Source organism: Ictidomys tridecemlineatus, chromosome 6 (assembly GCF_052094955.1).
Source record: "Ictidomys tridecemlineatus isolate mIctTri1 chromosome 6, mIctTri1.hap1, whole genome shotgun sequence".
Lineage (NCBI taxonomy): Eukaryota > Metazoa > Chordata > Mammalia > Rodentia > Sciuridae > Ictidomys > Ictidomys tridecemlineatus.
In genome coordinates this window covers 43,034,396-43,055,001 of record NC_135482.1, presented here as the reverse complement: position 1 = coordinate 43,055,001, position 20,606 = coordinate 43,034,396, and the positions used below count along the sequence as shown (strand labels likewise).

Genomic DNA, 20,606 nt, shown 5'->3' with positions numbered 1-20,606 from the left:
AAGGAGCTTTTCTTGAAACCTTTGATTTCTTTTGTGAGCTGACAGGTTATGGCACTTCCCAGGCTTGAAAATATTTGGCTTTTCACAACAAAATAATATTTTTCCATTTGTTGCTAAGTACTGTGCTTGTGACTTTTTGTCCCAGTTATCTCCAGGGATTAATCTCTATTGACTTGTTCATTGTCAACTATTTAACATTTATTGGATGTCTATTTTTTGATAGTTTTTCTGTTAGGGATGGGGACCACTTAGATGAGGACAAAATACCCATGACCTGGAAGCCTATCAGATCCATTTATCAATTTATTTTGATTGGTTTTATCAAAGTAATGTCACTTTTAGTTTTCCCAGAATGAAGCTCAACTCCTCTTTTCTACTCATCCCCAGAGTTAACTTTTTGGCTTTCTGTTACATAATAGCTGTGTAATTTTCCACTCCACTGTCAAATATGCCTCAAATACTCATGCTGCCACTGTTGGAGGGTAGTTTTAAGAATCTAAGAAATTTCATTTTTTCTATCATTTTTGCCAGTATTAGTATTACTGTTAGATACTTAAATGTAATGGTATTATTTTAAAAGTTCAACTATTGTCTTCCAATGAAGTGTGTTGTGAATCTTATATTAAAAAATCAGTGAGAGCAACCAAATTGCTTTCCCATGATACTTCTTGAGATACCCATTTCCTTTCTGAATGATTTTGGGATGTTAATACTTAAACACTTTTGCACGTTATAAATGGATTGCTAGTGCTGAATTTTGCTGCACTATTTTAAATAGTGAAGGTTTTCCCTACTAATTATAAAAACATTTTATTATTTAACATTATTATAGTTTACTTTGAATGCAGTACTATAGAATGTTTGAATTGATTAACTTTCTTGTCCTTCAAGTGCTCCGTATGACCTGGAGAGGTTTTTCTCTATGGTTTAGTAAATCTTTCAAATTAGAAAAAAAAAAAAAAGCCAAGCTTCTTATCTTCATTGGAAAGATAAAGATGATCTGAAAAGTGTAAAGTTTTTACCAGATTAGTTTGTTTGATGAACTGACCATCTGTATGACGAAATATCAAAGCTAAATTATAAAAACAAATGTGATATTTAATGGAATCCATTTATCAACTTAATAAGAATTTTGTTACAGAATTAAGGTCATTTGAATTATTATTTATTTCACAAATTAAAATAACATACAGTGAATTAGCCACTTGGAAGCCATGTTAATAACTTTTGGGAGTTGATTAGCTCATCCTTAGAATTCTTCCAGACCTGAGTGTTATGAGAGTTTCCATTAGAATTTAAAAAATAAAATCTGTTTGAAATTATTAGTCAATATGCATTTTAAACTATTCTGAATTACATCATCAGTCAAGTATTAAAGGAGTCTATTATTTGTGTCTTTAAATATTGGAAACTCCTTGTGATGGATGTGAGAAATAAATGTGTATCTTTTAAAATTTTGATTGGCAAATTTGACTTTATTAAAATGTCTTATTAACTTGTCAAAAAGTTAAGCAGAGCGATAGAGGAAATTGTTCTTATTGCCAAAGCAGATGAGAGGGTTATTGGAAAGATAAAAGCAGTTTTATCTCACAGAAACTTACCATCTATGGGTAGGATCCTGATTCTGTGGAAAAGCAGGAATCAGGTCATGGTAGCTTGTAAAAGAGAAGAAGATAGTCACCCTGTCTGGATGGAAGGCTGTATCAGGCTAAGGACTATTATCTCACATCATTCCTCAGCAGTCAACCCAAAGTGTAACATATATTACTTGTTCTGTATTAAGTATCTGGCCCCAAATTAACAAAAATTATGAAACAAAGGTTACCAGAACATTTATGAAATATTATAATAATAGTTTCTGTGTTGATACTAGAAATTCATTCATTGAAGTAAAAAGTATCTTGAGATTAGAAGTAGATTATATTAGAAATTAAGACATTGGCTGGTAAAAGGATAGAAGAACTAATTGTAATAAGTGAAATAAGGCAGACTCAGAAAATTAAGGATTGGATATTTTCTCATATGCAGAAACTAGAATAAAATAATGAAAATAAAGGCAAAGTGGGTGTCCCATGAAATTGGAGGTCAGTGCAATGGAGGAAGGGAACAGAGGGGGAAAGAGGAGGGATGGGAAAGGGGGGACTGTGGAATGAAATTGACCCTAAATTATGCTATGTATGTATATGAATAAACCACGTTGGATTTCACTTTTATGTATAACTGTAAAAGCACCAATTGAAAAAAATTAAGTAGAAAGAAAACCAGTAGAGTAGAAGAAGGAGAACAGAGGGAGGGAGAATTGGAGGGAAAGAGAAAGTACTGGGGATTGAAATAGAGCATATTATATTCCACGCATGTATGATTATGTAGAAATAAACCCCACTAGTATCTATAACTATAATACACTAATGAAAACATTAAAAGGAAATGGATTATATTAGAAATTAGAGTAGAAATATATGAAACTAGATTGGATAAGTGAAAGGAAATACAGGGAAAGATGTTAAGAAATCTACAAATAAAAAGAGAAGCTAAATGACTTGCATGTTTTAAGTAGTTTATATGAAAGCACATGGTATACATGGATATTTACAATAATTTTTTATTTTTTATCTTTTATTGATTCTATTTATTTATTTGTTTTATATAAACGACATCAGTGGAATGCATTACAATTCTTATTACACATATAGAGCACAATTTTTCATCTCTGTATATGAAGTATGTTCTCGCCAATTTATGCCTTTATACATGTACTTTGTTTTTTTGCATTATAATTTTTAATACACATATACACCACAATTTTTCGTACCTCTGTTTGTATAGAAAATGTGTTGACACCCAATTCAAGTCTTCATACATGTACTTTATATAGTGATATCCATCACATTCCATCATCCTTGCTAATCTCCTGCCCCCTCCCTGTCCCGCCCACCCATCTTCTCTATCTAGAATTAATTTAATGCTAAGTGAAGTTAGCCAATCCCCAAAAAACAAATGTCAAATGTTTTCTCTGACATAAGGAGGTTGACTTATAGTGGGGTAGGGAGGGAGAGCATGGGAGGATTAGATTATTTACAATAATTTTGTGGGGCTACTAGAATCAGCATGAGCTACATAATTAGACAACCTGTTTGTGATTATGACTGTGATTGACATGTGAAGTGCATTCATAATTATTCTGTAAGAGCCAGGATTACCATAATTAATGAAAATATGAGTGATGGTAACTTCACCCACATCAGTGTTGCCATATCTTTAAGGTTCTTGATTCAGACTGCACAGGGTTCAGAATGTTGTTGTATGTAGTGCAGTATGCTTTGTGTTCCATCTTAGCATTTTCTCTTGACTTGTCACATCTTGGATAATATGTGACATGACACATTCAGCTTGGATATTAAAAACACAACATCAGGCAGAAGAAGGATGAGTCACTGAAAAGACTCACAGTTTAACCCATTTTCTCTGAGTTATGATTGATGAGAGTATCTTGGCTCTACAAAGACACGTGCGGGGGTTATCTAGGATTATGAGGCTTATAAAATCATCCAAGATATTCTTATAGAAATATAATTGCCTTTTAGTTTATGCATTGATTAAGGTTTCTTAGAGAACTTGTGGTTTGGCAGTGGATGACAAGTGGTGATAGTTGAAAGAAGTAAGAACATATGGTACACATTAGTTCAGTTACTTAGTTCAAGTTGTCTGAACTCATGGAATAAAGTTGTATCAGTAGAGATCTGGCTGGTACCTGGAGGCTTGTGTTTATGTAACACCTTCTGTGAAAGGTTATGTAAATAAAAACAGAGGTAAACGTACAGCACTTGTTTCATTGCAGACATTCATGGTGATTCCTTTTAAAATTGTTCTTCAGTGCCTACTATGTATATGTATTTTTGCACAAGCTTGACTTTAATTTGTAAATGAACTATTTTAACAAGCTACACGTGGAAATCATTATTAATGTCCTGGGCATGTGTATTTTAAACATGACATTTTGAAACATTAATTTTGAAGCATATTACTATATGAAAGCGTATGTTTTTACTCTTATTTCTTCTATTGGTATGATTTAGTTGTGTATAAAATATTAACTACTGAGTCAAATGATGATATAATTTTTTTTGCCAGCAAATCTAGCAACATTTCAACTGGAAAGCTTAAAATACTTTGGGGCATTTTAGAACTTTGTAAAAAGTAGGCTGATGATATAAAATTTGTAGAATAAAGTTCTTTTAATATTGTAGGGAATTTGAAGTATAATTTTCATAAATATTGCATTCCATTATAGGATTACAAAATTTGAAAATTTCAGCTTTACAGTGCTACCATTTCACATAGATAAAGCCTTGTGGATATTATCCCCCAATATATTTACTTTTGTTGTTTGAATTCCTGATCATATTCATCTGCTTTAACCTGTCATGATCTGAATAGTTCCGGAGAAACAAGAATAAAATTCCAACTCTGCCATGCTAGGCATGCCTGTATCCCTTGTTCTAGCCTCCTATCAGCAAAGGGGTTCAGTCTAGAGTGGATTCATGTGACATTTTGTTTAGCACATAGAATATTAAAGGTCTTTATCACATGATAGTATACGTTTTTAGACAGATAAAACGCAATCTTACTTCTCTTTATGATGGATGGCTAATGGATACCGAAATTATGTTAATCTCTACTCCCATAGCTCTATTGAAGTTAATATCCACCATTATATGGCATTAATGAGTGGATCACATATGTTATCCACACTGTCAAGGAGCTACTTATATATAGGTATTCTGTCCTGGGATCTAACACAGGATTCCCATATATGAAATAGGCAGTAAACATATGGAATTAGATTGTATTGTTCAATTTATTTCAGTCAGACATTTGTACTGGTTTGGAAGATTAGAAAAATCTTTATCTCTATTCAAGAGAATATTGTGAACATAAAACTATATTAAGACATTATACATAAATGAATGAAAATACTGAAAAAAATCTTTGCATCTGTTTGGATACATTTATGCATATCTTAATATAAATCTGTACCTGCATCTGTATTTATGTTTATACCCATATTTAATTTATACATCTTGCGATTCCAAAGTAAATGCTCTGTCTGTTCACCATTGGTCACCAAAAAATTGAACTCAATTTTAGAGAAGTAATTAGTGTGTTATTTTGTGATCACAAAGATTTAGGCCACATTGTGTACTATTTGTTCACAATTATACAACATTGTCCCATTTCTCTGTTTCTGGTTGCTCATCACTGCCTGTCCCTTTTATCATTATTTATTCAGACTTACTCTCCAAGTGCAGGTCTGATGATCTCACTTCCTCACTCCAGCTTCTTAACTTGTCATCAGTCTTTGATGCTTTTGTTCTTGTCTGTCTCCCTCTGTGATCATCACTAGTAATTCATTCTCTGCTTTTTGCCACACAGAACTCTGTAGACCCCCTAAGAAACCATGCTGAAAGGTCTCCACGACATTTCTCACTTTTCCTCCTCTGTCCAAAATGTCCTTTTCTGCCATTTCTTTCTCAAAAACTCAAATCAACCTTAAAATTCAATTTAAACTATCACCTCAAAAGCTTTTCCTCTCCTCCCTCAGGCAGAACAAATCATAGCCCTCTGGGTGTAGTCACACTATATCCTGAACCTGTTTCTCTTTTTATATATAGCAGCTCATGTTTTAATATTTGCTTTCATCTTTGTCTCTCCTTCTCCAATTCTGAAGTCTTGGAATGTAGGACCCTTGCCTGTATCTCTCTGTCCTCAGCACTAGGCATGTCATCTGGGACATAGCAGGAGCTTAATAACTGTATGCAGAACTAATCCACTTATTTAATCTTCACAACCACATATGTTTACCAATGAGGGTGCTGAGGTCTGAGATGACCTTGCTCAAGGTCATCTTCTAGTGAGTGGCAGGTATGTTTCTTCCAATCAAGGGATGTTTCATCAGTGTTGCAGCAGTGTGCCTGTCTTGTCTCCTAGGAATACCAGAAGGGCTGTTTATGTTCAGATCCATCCTCCTAGAAAATTAACTGAGTCCCGTGACTGCTCTGATGTAACCCAGGTCCGCCTTGGGATATTTTTCCTACTTTTTCCATGCCCGGGAAGACTTCACCATTACTTGAATTGGTTCAGTCTTGGCTCTCATCCTCCTTGTCTCTGGTTTGATGTATCTGTCTTTGATCTTGATTCACATTACTCTCTGATTTTGTTTTTGTCTTTCTTTTCTGATGACATAAAATATCTGCCTGGTATTGCTATTCACTGAGATCAGTCAGCCTTCCTATAGGAACATGTCCACATCTCTATCCATACTCCTCATCTTTTAACCCCTGAGATGGATTGCTTCAGGCAGAAGCCATCATGAGACATCAGGGAATATAACTTCTCAGATTTATTTAATGATGCGATAAGAATGCTTAACTTCCTTCACATGTACTGATATATGCTGATATGTGAAATGCCAAAATTATAAACATGATTTTTAAGAAGTCTCCTTCTGAGACTTCATTTATATTTCCATAAAAACTCTTATGCATTGCCAAAGGAGGTTTAAAACTTGTCTCTTACCTTAAACCCAAGCTTTTACTTCCAGTTGTCCATAGCACATTCGTTTTTGCACATTTGCTGTCACTTTCCTTGCAGCATGTCTAAAACTGATTTTTTAGCTTGTCCACCAAATCACACCTTTTCCACTCCCCCATTTTCTGTCAATATTTCCCCACCTTTTAAATTTAAAATTCCATCAACTCTAAAAGCCATATAGTTGTTTCTCAGTATTTCCTCCCCATGATTCCAAAGGACCAAGACAAAAAGCATAGACTTGTTGATCTCTCAGATCCAACTGTCATTCAGCAACACCTTATTTTAATACACCAACACCATAATCCCTCAGTACAATAGTCACTTCCTGTCTCCTGGCTCTGCATACATCAAGCCATCCTGTACAACACAGATAAGGCAATTTTCCTAAGATACTACTTTCATTATGTCATTATGCTTGCTACTGCCCATTTATTAAGACCAAGCTCTTCAACCTGATAATTGAGGATTCAAACAGAGTGGCTGTTTTTGCATGTTTCCTCTGTCTTGGATGTGCCCTTTTATAGCTGCTTCCTCCATTCATCTGAGTAAACCCTCATCCTTCAACAGTTCACTTTAATGTCACCTCCTCTGTGAAGCCTTTCTGAACTAATTAATCATTTCCTCCTCTGTGTTTTATAGCATCCATCATATTCTAATACAGTTTGCTATTTATCAGTCTTTATCTTCTATTCTTGAGATCTTTAAGGTTACGAACTAGGTTATAGTCATATATTTAGTCCCCAGTGTAGCACCATATCTGGAATACAATAGGAATTTTATATATATATATATATATATATATATATATATATATACATACATATTTATACTAGTTGTTGAATGTTCACCATAAAATATTATTATCATATTATATACTATAATATGATAATTATTATATATACTATATATATAAATGAGTAAATGAAATAATGGCTTTATGATGTTCATTATCAACTCTAAATATTTACTCTCATTTTCTTTATTTTTCCAAAATTCCTTTAAGCATTTCTCCAAAAATGCAAATGCAGTATTTTTTTGAAAAAAGTTGAAAACAAATGGATACATTTGATATTATTGTAAGTAGGTAAATGAAAACACATATGAAACAATACTATCTTGTGTGTATGTTAAGATGGTAGGTTACTGTTAACATTGAACTACTTTTATTTATTTTGTTGTTGTTGTTATTATTATTATTACTGGTCTTAATATTGGTTATTGAATCCAGGGCACTTTACCACTGAGCTACCTTTTGTCCTTATTATTTTAATTTTGAGACAAGGTTTCTCTGAGCCTGGCTTGGAACTTGTGATCCTCTTGTCTCAGCCTCCAGAGTTGCTGGTACTACAGGCATGTGCCACCATGCCTGGCTGGATCTCTTTCAAACAGATTTAAAGGTTCTTTATTTTGTTTTATTGTGCTAATTTTTGAAAGTGGTAGATCACTGATCAGGATGACCTTAAAATTCGGAGTTAAGAGTCAGATGGCAATATCAAGAATTCAATAATAAATGTTGGCAAGGATGTGGGGGAAAAAGTGCACTCATATATTATTGGTGGGTCTGCAAATTGGTGCCAATACCCTGGAAAACACTATGGAGATTCCTGAAAAAATGAAGAATGGAACCACCATATGACCCAGTGATTCCACTCTTCAATGTATGCCCTGAAGATCTAAAACTAGCATGCTATAGCGATGCAGTCACATCAGTGTTTATAGAAGCACAATTAACAGTAGCCAAGCTATGGAACCAAACTTGGTATTACTCTACAGATGAATGGAAAAAGAAAATGTGATATACACACACAATGGAGTTTTACTCAGCAATAAAGAATGAAATTATGGCATTTGCCAATAAATGGATAGAACTTGAGACCATCATGCTAAGTGAAATAAGCCAGTCCCCAAAAGTCAAAGGTTGAATATTTTCTTTGATATGTGGAAGCTAGACCAAATAGGAAGAAAAAAAAAGTAAAGGTGATAGGGGGTGGGATTCCATGAAATAGGAGAAAGGAGGAAGGGGATTGAGGGGGAGGGAGGAATGATAAGAAAAGAGAAGAATGGTGAAATGAATCTCACCAAACTTTCCTATGTACATATATGAATATACCATAGCGAATCTCACTTTCATGTATATCCACAAGACACTAATTAAAAAAAAAAACCACTATAGATAAATAGCAGAAAGATAAGTAGATTAGAGGAAGGGAAATGGGGGAGGGAGAATGGAAGGGAAAAAGGAAGTCCTGAGGACTGAATTAGAGCAAATTCTATTCCATGCTTGTGTAACTCTGTTGAAAAGAACCTTAATATTATGTATAATTAAAAGAAACTAATAAAAAGTGAAAATACACACACACACACACACACACACACACACACACACACACACCGTACCACACACTAAACTTCAAAGTTCCTTCAAGGGTCAGATCAAATTCTACCTCTTCCAATAAACTGTCCATAAATAATTCTATTTTATAGTATTGTGTTTCTGAAAATCCCTTTAGCACTTCTAGTCCATGTGAGAAAACTATTATTTCACTCTCTGTGGCCAACTGTTTTGTTTTAATCTCTTCTCCAACATTGGAGCTAGGATTTCTTTTCCTTCATTTTTAGACTCTTAAAGTTCCTGATAAACAGTAGGTAATTAATCAATACTTGGTAGTTTTTGCACTACTTAATTTTGATGATGATGAGGTTTGTAGCTCAGGACTGACAAGCTAAGATCATCTCTTATTTTATAGTGAAGCAGGTTTTTATAAAAAAAAAATTAGTACCTTCACTCCTGGAAGCTCTTTGTAGTTCTGTTAAATTGGGCTTGCCTCTGGCTAGAATTTTCTTTTTTTTCCTTCTCAATTTAAGTATTCTGTCTTCTGTGCTTTGTGAGTGCTTCCAGTCCCTCTTCCCCGCAAAACTCTTTATGCATGTTAGCCTTTTTCTCTAATATGCACTACCATTTCTCCCCAGCAAGGTAGAAGATGGATGTTTTACTAAGGACTTAACCCTACTAAAGTTAAAATCTGTTTATTGAAATTCTTTTAACTAAAGATCGTAGACAGCATAACAAAAATGAAAAAAAAAAGAAATTCTATTAACTAGGCAAAAGTTTGTTTTACCCAGAAAGAAGCATGAAGCAATATTTTATATATAATTTGTATCTCCTTTAACAAGTTTTCTCTTTGAAATTTAATTTAGATTTCATCTTTAAGATCATACAGCCATTTATTTTATACCACTGAAAACTCATATCCCTAGCAAACCAAAGATATACTTATTAAGTTTTAATATTGGTCAACATGTATTTATTGTTGCTAAATATTAAAAATTAAGATTCTAATAAAGTATCATTTTACATTTGGTTTTAGATTAGAAATTTGAGTGACATGGATCAGGCAATTACTATTTGAATAGCTGAATATTATTTTAACTTTAGAATGGAATCATACCTTTAATTGGTACTTTAGAAACCAAAGTATTCATTGGTCAAGTTGAATCAAATTTCATGATTTTCCCTCTAATTCTAATAAGAGATAGTTTTTAAGATGTATTTTAAAATTGAATGAGTAACTGGATTGGACAACCACTTAAAAATAACATTTAAATTTTCATTTTGGAATTGTTACATGCTTTGCCCTTATTGGCTAAGTCCAGGCTGTTTGTATAAGATCTTAATGTTGCTTTTTAGTGGACTTAAAATAAACATTGTATACATCAATCATGGTAATTTAAAAAATTTAAATCATTGGGCTCAATTCTTCTTTCCTTAATTTGTCTTGAGTGAGGAAATAATTCGGGAAGAAATCCATACATGCTGTGTCATGTTTGTCACTTAACTCAGGCTAAGCTTGACCTTGTCACTGTAGCCTCCTGGGGTATGGAGCAGCCCTCTGGGTTTCAGAGTATGGTTTGGTTCTGTCGTTGCAAACTCTTTAATGGAGCATAGACTATTGCTGAGAAATTCTTAGAACAAAAGAAGACTGAAAAAAAATTAGATATATGGGCCATAGAAAATTAAAAATCTGAGCTACTAGAAAATAAGCCTTTCAGAAGAGAGTTGGCTAATTAATTAAATTATTACTTAAAAATACTAAATCATTGAGCAAGTAAAGATGAACAAAAAATATTTCTTTTGAGCCAGACTAACTGTTCTTTCCTTAACCTATTCATTCTCTGCTTCCATTTCTTTAAGTTCAGGATTGGTGTACTCTCAGCTTGAAATTACAACTCACTCCTAAATAACATGCTGTTTATCTGCTATCTCAAAACTAGGAGGCTTCAGGAGTCAGTTCAGAATTAGGTCCAGCAATTTAAGCACTGGAGTCTTTAATCTCTGTAATGATACTCCTCAGGTCCCAACTATCTAGGGGCTATTTAGCCCTTATTATCTCCTGCAACTTCTTTTTTCTTTCCCTCCTCCATCAATGAAGGCAGGAGACCAGGAAGACTAATGGAGCCAGCATATTTATTAACAAAACTCAAGGTGTTTCTTTAAAGCCAACTTTCTTAAAACAAAAACAACAAAGAGGTATCTTCTCTTTACAGTTTATTTCTCACATAAAAATCTGATTTTATTAGAGCAAATACTAATAGGTCAAGTTGCAGAGAATAGAAATCTTACGATTTTGTCTGTTTTCACTACTTCATCATAATGGATTATTGATACTTATTGATTTCCACTTTATGTCCATTATTTCTGAATTCACATATACATTAACAGGTATTATACTTTGATGTCAATAGCGCCTTTTATCATGTGGTCTCCTGAATTTCTTTCAGAGACCAATGTGTGTAGTGGGAGTGAGTAGTAGGTAGAGAATGAGCTGTTTGTTCTGATGGGACTAGAAATAAATGATCTAAATGGCAAAATGTGTTTTTATATTGAACTTACATAAGAAGGTTATTTATGGCTGGAATTATAATCTTGACCCAGTAGAATGCACAAAAAGCCTGCATCATATCATTTTCATATGTGTGCACTCTCCAAATTTGCTTTAACCACTGAAAAATTCCCAGTCCACTGTTTCTGTCTCTTAAGGGCATATCGTAGTCCATTGATTTTATTTCATGTTATGCTCAAATCATCCACCTTTGTTTTAAAGTACCTTAAGGGCAGTGTTTTATTTACTGAGTTCCTTTTAGATTTGAGTCTTACCATGTAAGACTGATGAGCATCATCAATTAAATGACACACTCTGTCCATGTTATCTCGCAATCTGTCATAAACATGAATCACCTATGATATTGTTCCATCTACTGTATTGCAGGAAAAGCAGAGGTTTCTGACAGATGTTCTGCATGAAGTGATGCTGCTTGATGGTTTGGCCAGTTCCCATCCTGTATCCCAGGAAGTGCTACGGGCAACAGATATTGACAGGGTGTTTGACTGGATCGCATATAAAAAGGTGGGAATAGATAAGACCCAGGTGCCAATTGGATATTTCATTAGTTGGGTAGCCAAACTATTTCATGCTAGATGTATTATATATTTTTTCTTCTTCCTTGCAGATAGAAATGGATTGTGATTTAGTAAACACAGAGTCACGAGGTTCGTGTCATTTTATGAGTTAGGGCTTTCCTTGAAAAATTAGGAAAATGGAGAAGAATGTTTGCCAAATAATGCACAGAAATATTGGTAGTATTAATGCCTAAATATTTGGAGACTGAGTATGAAAATTGCTGTACAAATGGTGTTATGTAAATGTCAGTTTTTATTATTATTAATAAGAGAATTGACCTGTCTAGTGACAATGTACCGTTCATCATTGCCCCTTAAATACTTATTTATTTTGATTGGGTGATGCAAATGGATATAGGCAATGCCATACTCATGCATTTCATACATATTACTTAAGGGATATTTTGGGAATTAAGCTTGATTCCTGAATAATATTGTGTAATAAATTAACTTTTGAAGACTAGACTTAGAATGCCTAAAATGAAATTTGGACCATTAACTAGATGTAAAATTAAGGCACTCTATATTTTTTACCACTATTGCTTTGATTAGGATTTCCCCTCATATGTCTATCCCTGTTATTCTAATTTTAAGATGAGGATGTGCATCTCTTACTAGCTACTTACTAGTTAAAATACAGCTAAATTCTGCTGTCATCTTTAGTGTAGACTGCATCTATTGTAATTTGCAATAATCTTTTATTGATTCACTAATGTTTTAAGGTTTTTGAAAAACATTACTATTATTTTTTTGTATAAAATATATTTGCATTTGATAACTAGAGGTAGAACAATAATTCACAAAAGTCCTTAGTAAGGTAATTTGGATATTTGGTTTTGTACTCTAATAATGACTGTCTCAATGATTATTCATTAGTGATATAGGTTATGATATACAAATTGTATTGTTAGAATATATCCTTTTAAGTCATGGATTATTGCATTATTTCAAAGAAGGTATTTTTCACATTGTATAAAAATGTATATATGAGAATAATTTTGGGTTAATACCACTGGAAATATAGTTCTTAGTGTATGTTACCAAGTGATGCTAGAATTCACCCATTTTCTTTTTTGAGTACAAGGGATTGAACTCAGGGGCATTCAAACACAGAGCCACACCTCAAGCCCTTTTTTATATTTCATTTAGAGATAGGGTCTCACTGAGTTGCTTAGCACTTCGCTGTTGCTGAGGCTGGCTTTGAACTTGTGTTCTTCCTGCTTCAGCCCCCCCCAGCTGCTGGGATTACAAGTGTGAGCTACTGTGCCCACCCACCCATTTTCAATTAAGACTTCTTAATAAAAAAATTTATTTTTCTAAACTGGTATGTCAGATTATAATTTAAATAAAATAGCCTGCATATGTTTAAAAGGTACAATATGCTATCTTTGGACATGTTTACACAGAGAAAATATCTCCACAATCAAGTTAGACACATGTCCACCTTTATGAAATGTTTTTCTCATGCCCTTTTTTAATCCTTCCTCCTGTCTCTCCTCCTTTAATCTTTTTTACTATAATTGGTTGTCATTTTCTCAAACTTTATATAAATGAAGTCATAAAATGTTTATTCTTTTTTATTTTCTTATTTTCTAAGCATGATTATTTCAAGATACATGCATGTTGTAGAATATATAGGTATAAAGCATTTTGTTTATTTAATCACTTAGACATTTGAGTTGTTCCAGTATTTGGCTATTGCACGTGTTACTTCTTTGAACATGTATAAGTGCTTATATGTGCCTTTGCTTTTATTTGCTGTTGATAAATACTTACAAGTGAGACATCTAGATCACCTGATGGATGTTTCATTTTTGAAGACACTGCTGAACTGTTTTCCAAGGTAGTTTTAAAAAGTTACTATCACATATTCTAACTAAAAGTGAATCACAGTCCAGTTTCTCCATATACACACCTATAGCCACTGAGTATAATTGAGTCTTTCAATTTTAGATGATCTAGTGTTATCTCATTGTGGTCAGAATTACATATTTACAATGAGAAAAGCTATTAAACTTTTTAATTTGTGTATAATAAAACATCAGTTTTAAATCCTTTACCATTTAAAAAGAATTTAGTTATTTTGTATTGAGTTTTAACTATTCTTTATATATTCTGAGTACATGTCCTTTATCTGTAGCTTTATGATTTGCAAATTTTTTCTCAATTTGTAATCTTCCTTTATTTTTATAACAATATCTTTCTAGAAGTAAAAGGTTTTAGTTTTCATGAAACCTTATATAATATTTCTTTAATTGGTATTCTAAATCATCATTGTATAATTCAAAGCCATGAAATTTTTCTTTTTTTCTTCTCCTCTAAGTTTTATTGTACAAAGTTTACTTTAAGATCTAGGATAAATGTTGAATTAATATTTGTATGCTGAGAGAGAAATTTACATATTCTTTTCTTATCAAATTGCCTTTGTATACTTGTTGAGAATCAATGAATTATAGGTATGTGGGTTTATTTCTGGACTATTTATTCTGTTCTATTGATATATTTGTTTTTCTGAGGCTACAATATCATACAGTCCTGATTATTGTAGTTTTATAATGAATTATGAAATAAGGTAATGTTAGTGTTCTTTTTTTCTTATTATCTTTCTTCTAATGTTGTTCAGTTATGTTTGGTCTACAGCATTTTCACGTGGAATAAATCTATCAGTTTCTGTAGAAATTACACTGAAATTGCAGGAACTGAATTGTATTTATAAAATAATTTGGTGGAAATGACATCTTTATTTTTTCCTTTTTGTTGTACCAGGAATTGAACCCAGAAGCATTTAACCATTAAGTCACATCATCACTCCTTTCTATTTTGAGACAGTATTTCACTAAGTTGTGTAGGGTCTTGCTAAGTTGACAAGGCAGGCATTGAGCTAGTGATCCTCCTGCAATTGGGATTATAGGCATATGCCACCATGCCTGGAAGAACTGACATCTTAATAATACTGATTTACTCATGAATAGTAAATCCATTACTCCATTTATTTCGATCCTCTATTTTCTTTCAGCAATGTAGTTTTTAGTGATTATTTACATATATATTACTTACTGATTTTATATATACATATGTATACATTAGATTTGTCCCTAAGTATTTCACAGTTTTAGCCTATTTCATGTAGTATTATTTTTAAGTTCCCATTTCTGATGATTTTTTGCTGTACTACATGGGAATAATTCATTTTTTGTATTCATCTAGTACAATGTTAAAGTTATTAGAGCATATATCCTATACTTTAACAGGTATGAATGTCACTAAACTTTTATAAATTTCTTTTATAATGTTGAAAATATCTATTCCTACATTGTTAAGCATCCTAATCAGAAATGGATGTTAATTTAATCAGAATTATTTCTATATCTATCAAGAAGGTTATGTGTATGTGTATGTGTGTGTGTATATTTGTTTTTGTTTTAGTTTGTTAACATGGTGAATTATACTGACTGATTTTTGAATATTAGCCAATCCATGTGTTGCTGAGACAAATAACATTTAGCTATAAAGTATTATTCTTTTTATAAATTGTTGGAATCCATTTGCTAAAACATATTTAGATAGTTTTCATTTTTGTTCATGAGGAATATTGGTGTATAGTTTTCCTTCTCATAATATATTTCACTTTTTTATTCTTGTAATGCTAATATCATACAACAGGAGCTCATCTCTTTTTCAGTTTTCTAGAATTTACATAATTCTTGTATCTCTTTAAAATTGTTTGGGAGAATTTAACAGTACATCAATATAGACCAGGAATTTACTTCATGAAAGCCATTTAACTAATAATTTAATTTCATTAATGTATAGTAGGTCTTTCAGATTCTTCTTATTGTTATTATTATTATTTTATATTTTGTGTACTGGAAATTGATGCAGGCCCTTGCATGTGCTGGGCAAGTGCTCTACCACTGAGCTATATCCCCAGCCCTTAATTTATTCTTAAGTAATTTATTCTTATTTTAGGGACTTAACCCATTTCATTTCAGTTGTTCAATTTATTGACATAAAACTGTACATAGTATATTCCCTTGTTATCCCTTTAGTAGCTATACAATCTTTAATGATGTAACCTCTTTTATTCTATTTGTAGTTTGTGTCTTATACCATTTCTTCCTGATTTATCTAGCTAGAAATTTATAAATATTATTGATCTTCTCAAAGAGCATGTTTTTGTGTCATTGATTTTTCCTCTCTTGTTTTCTATTTCATAGATTTCCTCTCTAATAATTATTTCCTTTTTCTATATACTTTGATTTTAACTTGTTCTTCTCTCCTTTTTTTTTTTCTTCTGGTTTCTTAAGGTACAAGCTGAGGTCATTAATGTGAGATTTTTTTTTTCTATTCTAGTGATGGGATTCATTCTATAAACTTTCTCCTAATTTCACTGCCTAGGGAATCTTCAGAAGTTTAACATTTTGAGTTTTCATTTTAATTCATTCAAGATACTTTGTAATTTCCTACTTAATGTTTTCCTTTGGCCCATGGGTAATTCTTAGTGTATTATCTACTTTCCAAATTGAATATTTTTTCAGAGCAGTTTCTATTATTCGTTTTGTGGTCAGCAATTCACTGTATGAGTTGAATCTTAAGATTTATCAAGGTTTGTTTTATGGCCCAGAAATTGGTATGGTAGTATGTACTTCAAAAGAGCTATGTATTCTAACTGGTATTGGCTGGAGTGTTCTATAAATGCCAATTAGGCAAAGTCAGTTATAGAGCTGTTCAAGTCTTTCATATCCTTATTGATTTTCTGTCTGCTTGTTCATCACAGCTTCTTGATGAGCATTCATTGTTTGGATTCACTCCTTTCATAGTACAAAATCAAACATCTGAAGATGTAGATTAAAAATAGTGGTTCATTTGCCTGCTAATATATATAAAAGTTAATCTTGAAGTATGACTGGAAAAATGAAGAATAGAACATTTAAGCTGAAATCTCAGGGGCTTTTTATTGATAATCTCAGTATCAGGTCTTGATATATACTCAGTGTCTTAGTCTAGTTCTTCAATTCCGCTTCACTCAGACTTCTCCTATCCGAAAGCTACTGTGTGGGTAATAGGCAATGATCAATTTAACTTTCAAGTGAGATGAGTCCACCATGTCACCCTGGGATGTAAGAGAAGTAATACAGTTATTCTGTGGCCACAAATAATAATGGTTAACACTTATTGAATGTTAGACACTGTGTCAAAATTTTATATTTATTATTTTATTTCTTATATGGAGCCTTATTACCACAATTTTCATTCAAAAGATAAGCAATTTGAGTTATGGTCAATGCAGGTATGTTTCTCTGGAGATCTGGTTGCAGAGCCAAAATTCTTAATCACTATTCTATTTGATCAAAAACCTTGGCTGGCACATTGGTTTCAAAATCATTTGATAAGCCTCTGCTTATTTTCTAGGCACTGTGTACTAAGTGCTAGGGATATGATGATAAGGCACGAAGGAGAGACAGCATACAAATAAATAAGTGCAGTAACATGTAATTATTTACAAGAAGTATTTCCATTTTGAATGTAGAAACCTAACTGAAAGGATCTTAAGCAAAAAAAAAAATTAACTTGTTAACTAACTGATAAATATGAGGTTCAGTATTACCTTTAGGAATGATCCAGTTAAATATTTTTTGTAATACCACCAGAAATCTACCATTCATCAATTTTGTTGTACCCCCTATTACTATCTGACTTAATTTCTAGATGATTTTTAAATATGGGGTCTCAAATCAGTTTAGACTAATAGGATCTTGAATCTTTTGACCCCAATGAGCATAGGGAAAATGTAAATGGCCTCTTTCTCAAGAGAATCTATTGTTTCCCCAAAGGGACATGATTTGTTTTCCCCAAAGGGACATGATTTCTTTCAATTAGGTCATAGAAATCAATTAGGTAATAGAATACCTATATCCATGGGGAGAGAGTATTCTGACTGGCCAACATGGGTCCTGAGCTCATCTTCTGTTGTAGAACAGTTAGTCAGGAAAACTGTTCTACAGAGGAGGCTCAGAAAAGGAATGCAATGATGATTAAGTGGAACATCAAAGTTGACTGTAGTCATGGAAGAGTAAGGGTTTGGGTGAGTAGTAGGCTGGCTGGGAGGATGGAAGGATAAGCCAGGTGAGAACTCTGAAGGCCTTTTCCTTTACACTGTGGAGTTTGCATTTTGTCCAGAGCCAAAGAGGATTTTAAATCAAAAAAGAAATAATTAGAATATTTTTAAAGATGTAGTAGAGATGTCATTAATATGATAGAACTATAAAGAAAAGATGTATAGAGCCTGAAATTGTAAAATGTAGAATATAGATATAGACATAGATATAGATATAAATATAGTAATATTATAAGTAACACTTCATTAAAAACTACTGGCCACTTCTGTTCTCTCCTCTCTGGAGATCTGTTATTGGTCAACATTAACCTCTGCTGATAGTCAACCTCTAGTTGCATGTATATTTTGTTAGCTTCATTTCTTGTAATTCTTCCCTTAATAATTATCCTAATTATTTCCACTTCTGTTTTTATTATTCTTTATTAATATTATTTTGTTACATTTTTTAATAACTTTTTATATAAAGTGTTTAACAAGTTAACAGATTATAGGGAAATAAAGGTTAGGAACCAATAGATAAGAGACTGATTTTTATGGATTTGAATTTAAGAATTGAACATCTTTGAAGAAATACTAAGTGATGTTCATTGTTGATAGTCCTAAAGCATATTAAAAAGAAAAAAATTCTTAAAATTACATACATAGTTTCAAAATGGGAAGAGAAAAATCTGAGAACCACTTTATTTAAAAAGTTAGGTCTGGTAAAGTAATGAATTTGTTTTCAATTTGAATAGTCGATTGAAAATGATGATGCTTTTATCCTAAAAGTGCAATAGAAACAGGAAAATGCTGTCCACAGACAGGAAGGACTGGAAAAGATGAATTGAGATGTCTCTTTGCTGTAAAAGCTCATGGGGAAATAAGAATCAATGACCCAATGACCTGGATGATCAAAGTGAGTGAATGCTCATTAAATTTGCATATGGTACCAGGGTGGAGAGGCTAGCTCCGAGCTTCAAGAGACAGCAAATTTCAAAATGGCTTCCTCATTTTAAAAAGGGTCCTTCAAAAATGAGAACACTTTCCAGCAATTCTAATATAAAGCCTGGTATATTTTAGAGATTAAACAATACTAAGTAGCATCAAAGGAAAGAATTGGCAAGTGGGGAAAAATCCACAAGGGTCATGGTGAGCACACATTTTTTTTTTTTAAACGAGGTCATGATGGGAGTTCTACTTGCAATGTTCTGTCAATATATTTTACCCCTAAAGCTTGGTAATCTTTGTAAGGCCAACAGATAAATATGCAGAATTTCTATCATCCTTAGGAAGAAGACCAGCCATCCATTTGTATCCATCATCCCAATCTACGCATCACTAGCCAGGCCCTGGCTAATTCAGGGACAGACTACATGCTCACTCTGTATGCAGGACACCTTATTGCTGTAGGGAAAAATGATTATGCTTTCCTTCAAAAAAAATGTAACCAAATAGTTATGTTTTGACATAAAACACATCATATTAAAATAGTAATTATACTAATTATAACCATACCTGTAAATTATATACATATATATGCACACATACATATACATACATACATACATATATATGTATATATATACATATATACATACATATATATATGTGTGTGTGTGTGTATATATATATATATATATTAAATTTAACAAACAATTACAGTGGTCAAGGCATTTTACAGAATGCTTTTCAGTTATTACCATTTACTCCTTTGGAGGACTTGAAATGTCTGCATTTTTAACCAGTTTTACTTAGGAGTAAACTGAGACTTTAGTAGTTAAGTGATTGCTACAAGGTTAGACATTTAGTAAGTAGACATGACAGGATTTGATGTTAAATCTATGTCCAAATCTGGGCTTTATCTATAAAACCTGTCACACACAAATATATCTCAAGGCAAATAATGATATGAACTATCTCAGTTGATGGAAATTCTAGTTAATTCTCAGGCCACTCTTGATCCTCTTAGCCTGTTGGTGGGGAATTCTTGTCTGGTCACAATATTTCCAGAATCTGACCTCTTCTCTCAACCATCAGTTACTGTCCAAATTGGTATCACTATGTGCTGCTTCATGAGTGTCTTGACAGTTCTCTCTGCCTCTAATGCTGTTTCACTAAAGTTTATATATATATATATATGTATTTTCCCCTCACCAGGGCCTTGCATATGTGCTAGGCAAGTGCTCTGCCACTAAGCTTTAATCCCCAACCTCTAAAGTTTATATTTTAATGAGGCTCACAGAGTCATCTTTTTAAAACACAGTGAGGTTGTGCTACTCCTTGGCTAGATACTCTATATCAACAGCTCACCAAAATAAGAAAGAATGGCAAAGTCTTTATAATGACTCACCAGGCCTCCCTGATCTCCACTTACACTGGAGCCCTGGAGACCTCTGACATTCATTCTGTCCCTCACTCCTCTGAACTCATTACTTTGTCCTCCCTGATGGTGTCCCTGCT

At 32.8% G+C, this 20,606-nt stretch overlaps 1 protein-coding gene across 1 annotated transcript in view; it reads left to right on the top strand.

The window, feature by feature from the left end:
• The window catches only part of Trhde (thyrotropin releasing hormone degrading enzyme), a 360,650-nt gene that overhangs the window by 196,754 nt on the left and 143,290 nt on the right, over positions 1-20,606 (top strand). The window contains exon 6 of the mRNA XM_005330424.5: positions 11,859-11,996. Coding sequence (XP_005330481.4) covers positions 11,859-11,996 — 138 coding nt within the window. The remainder of the gene's footprint in view (positions 1-11,858; positions 11,997-20,606) is intronic.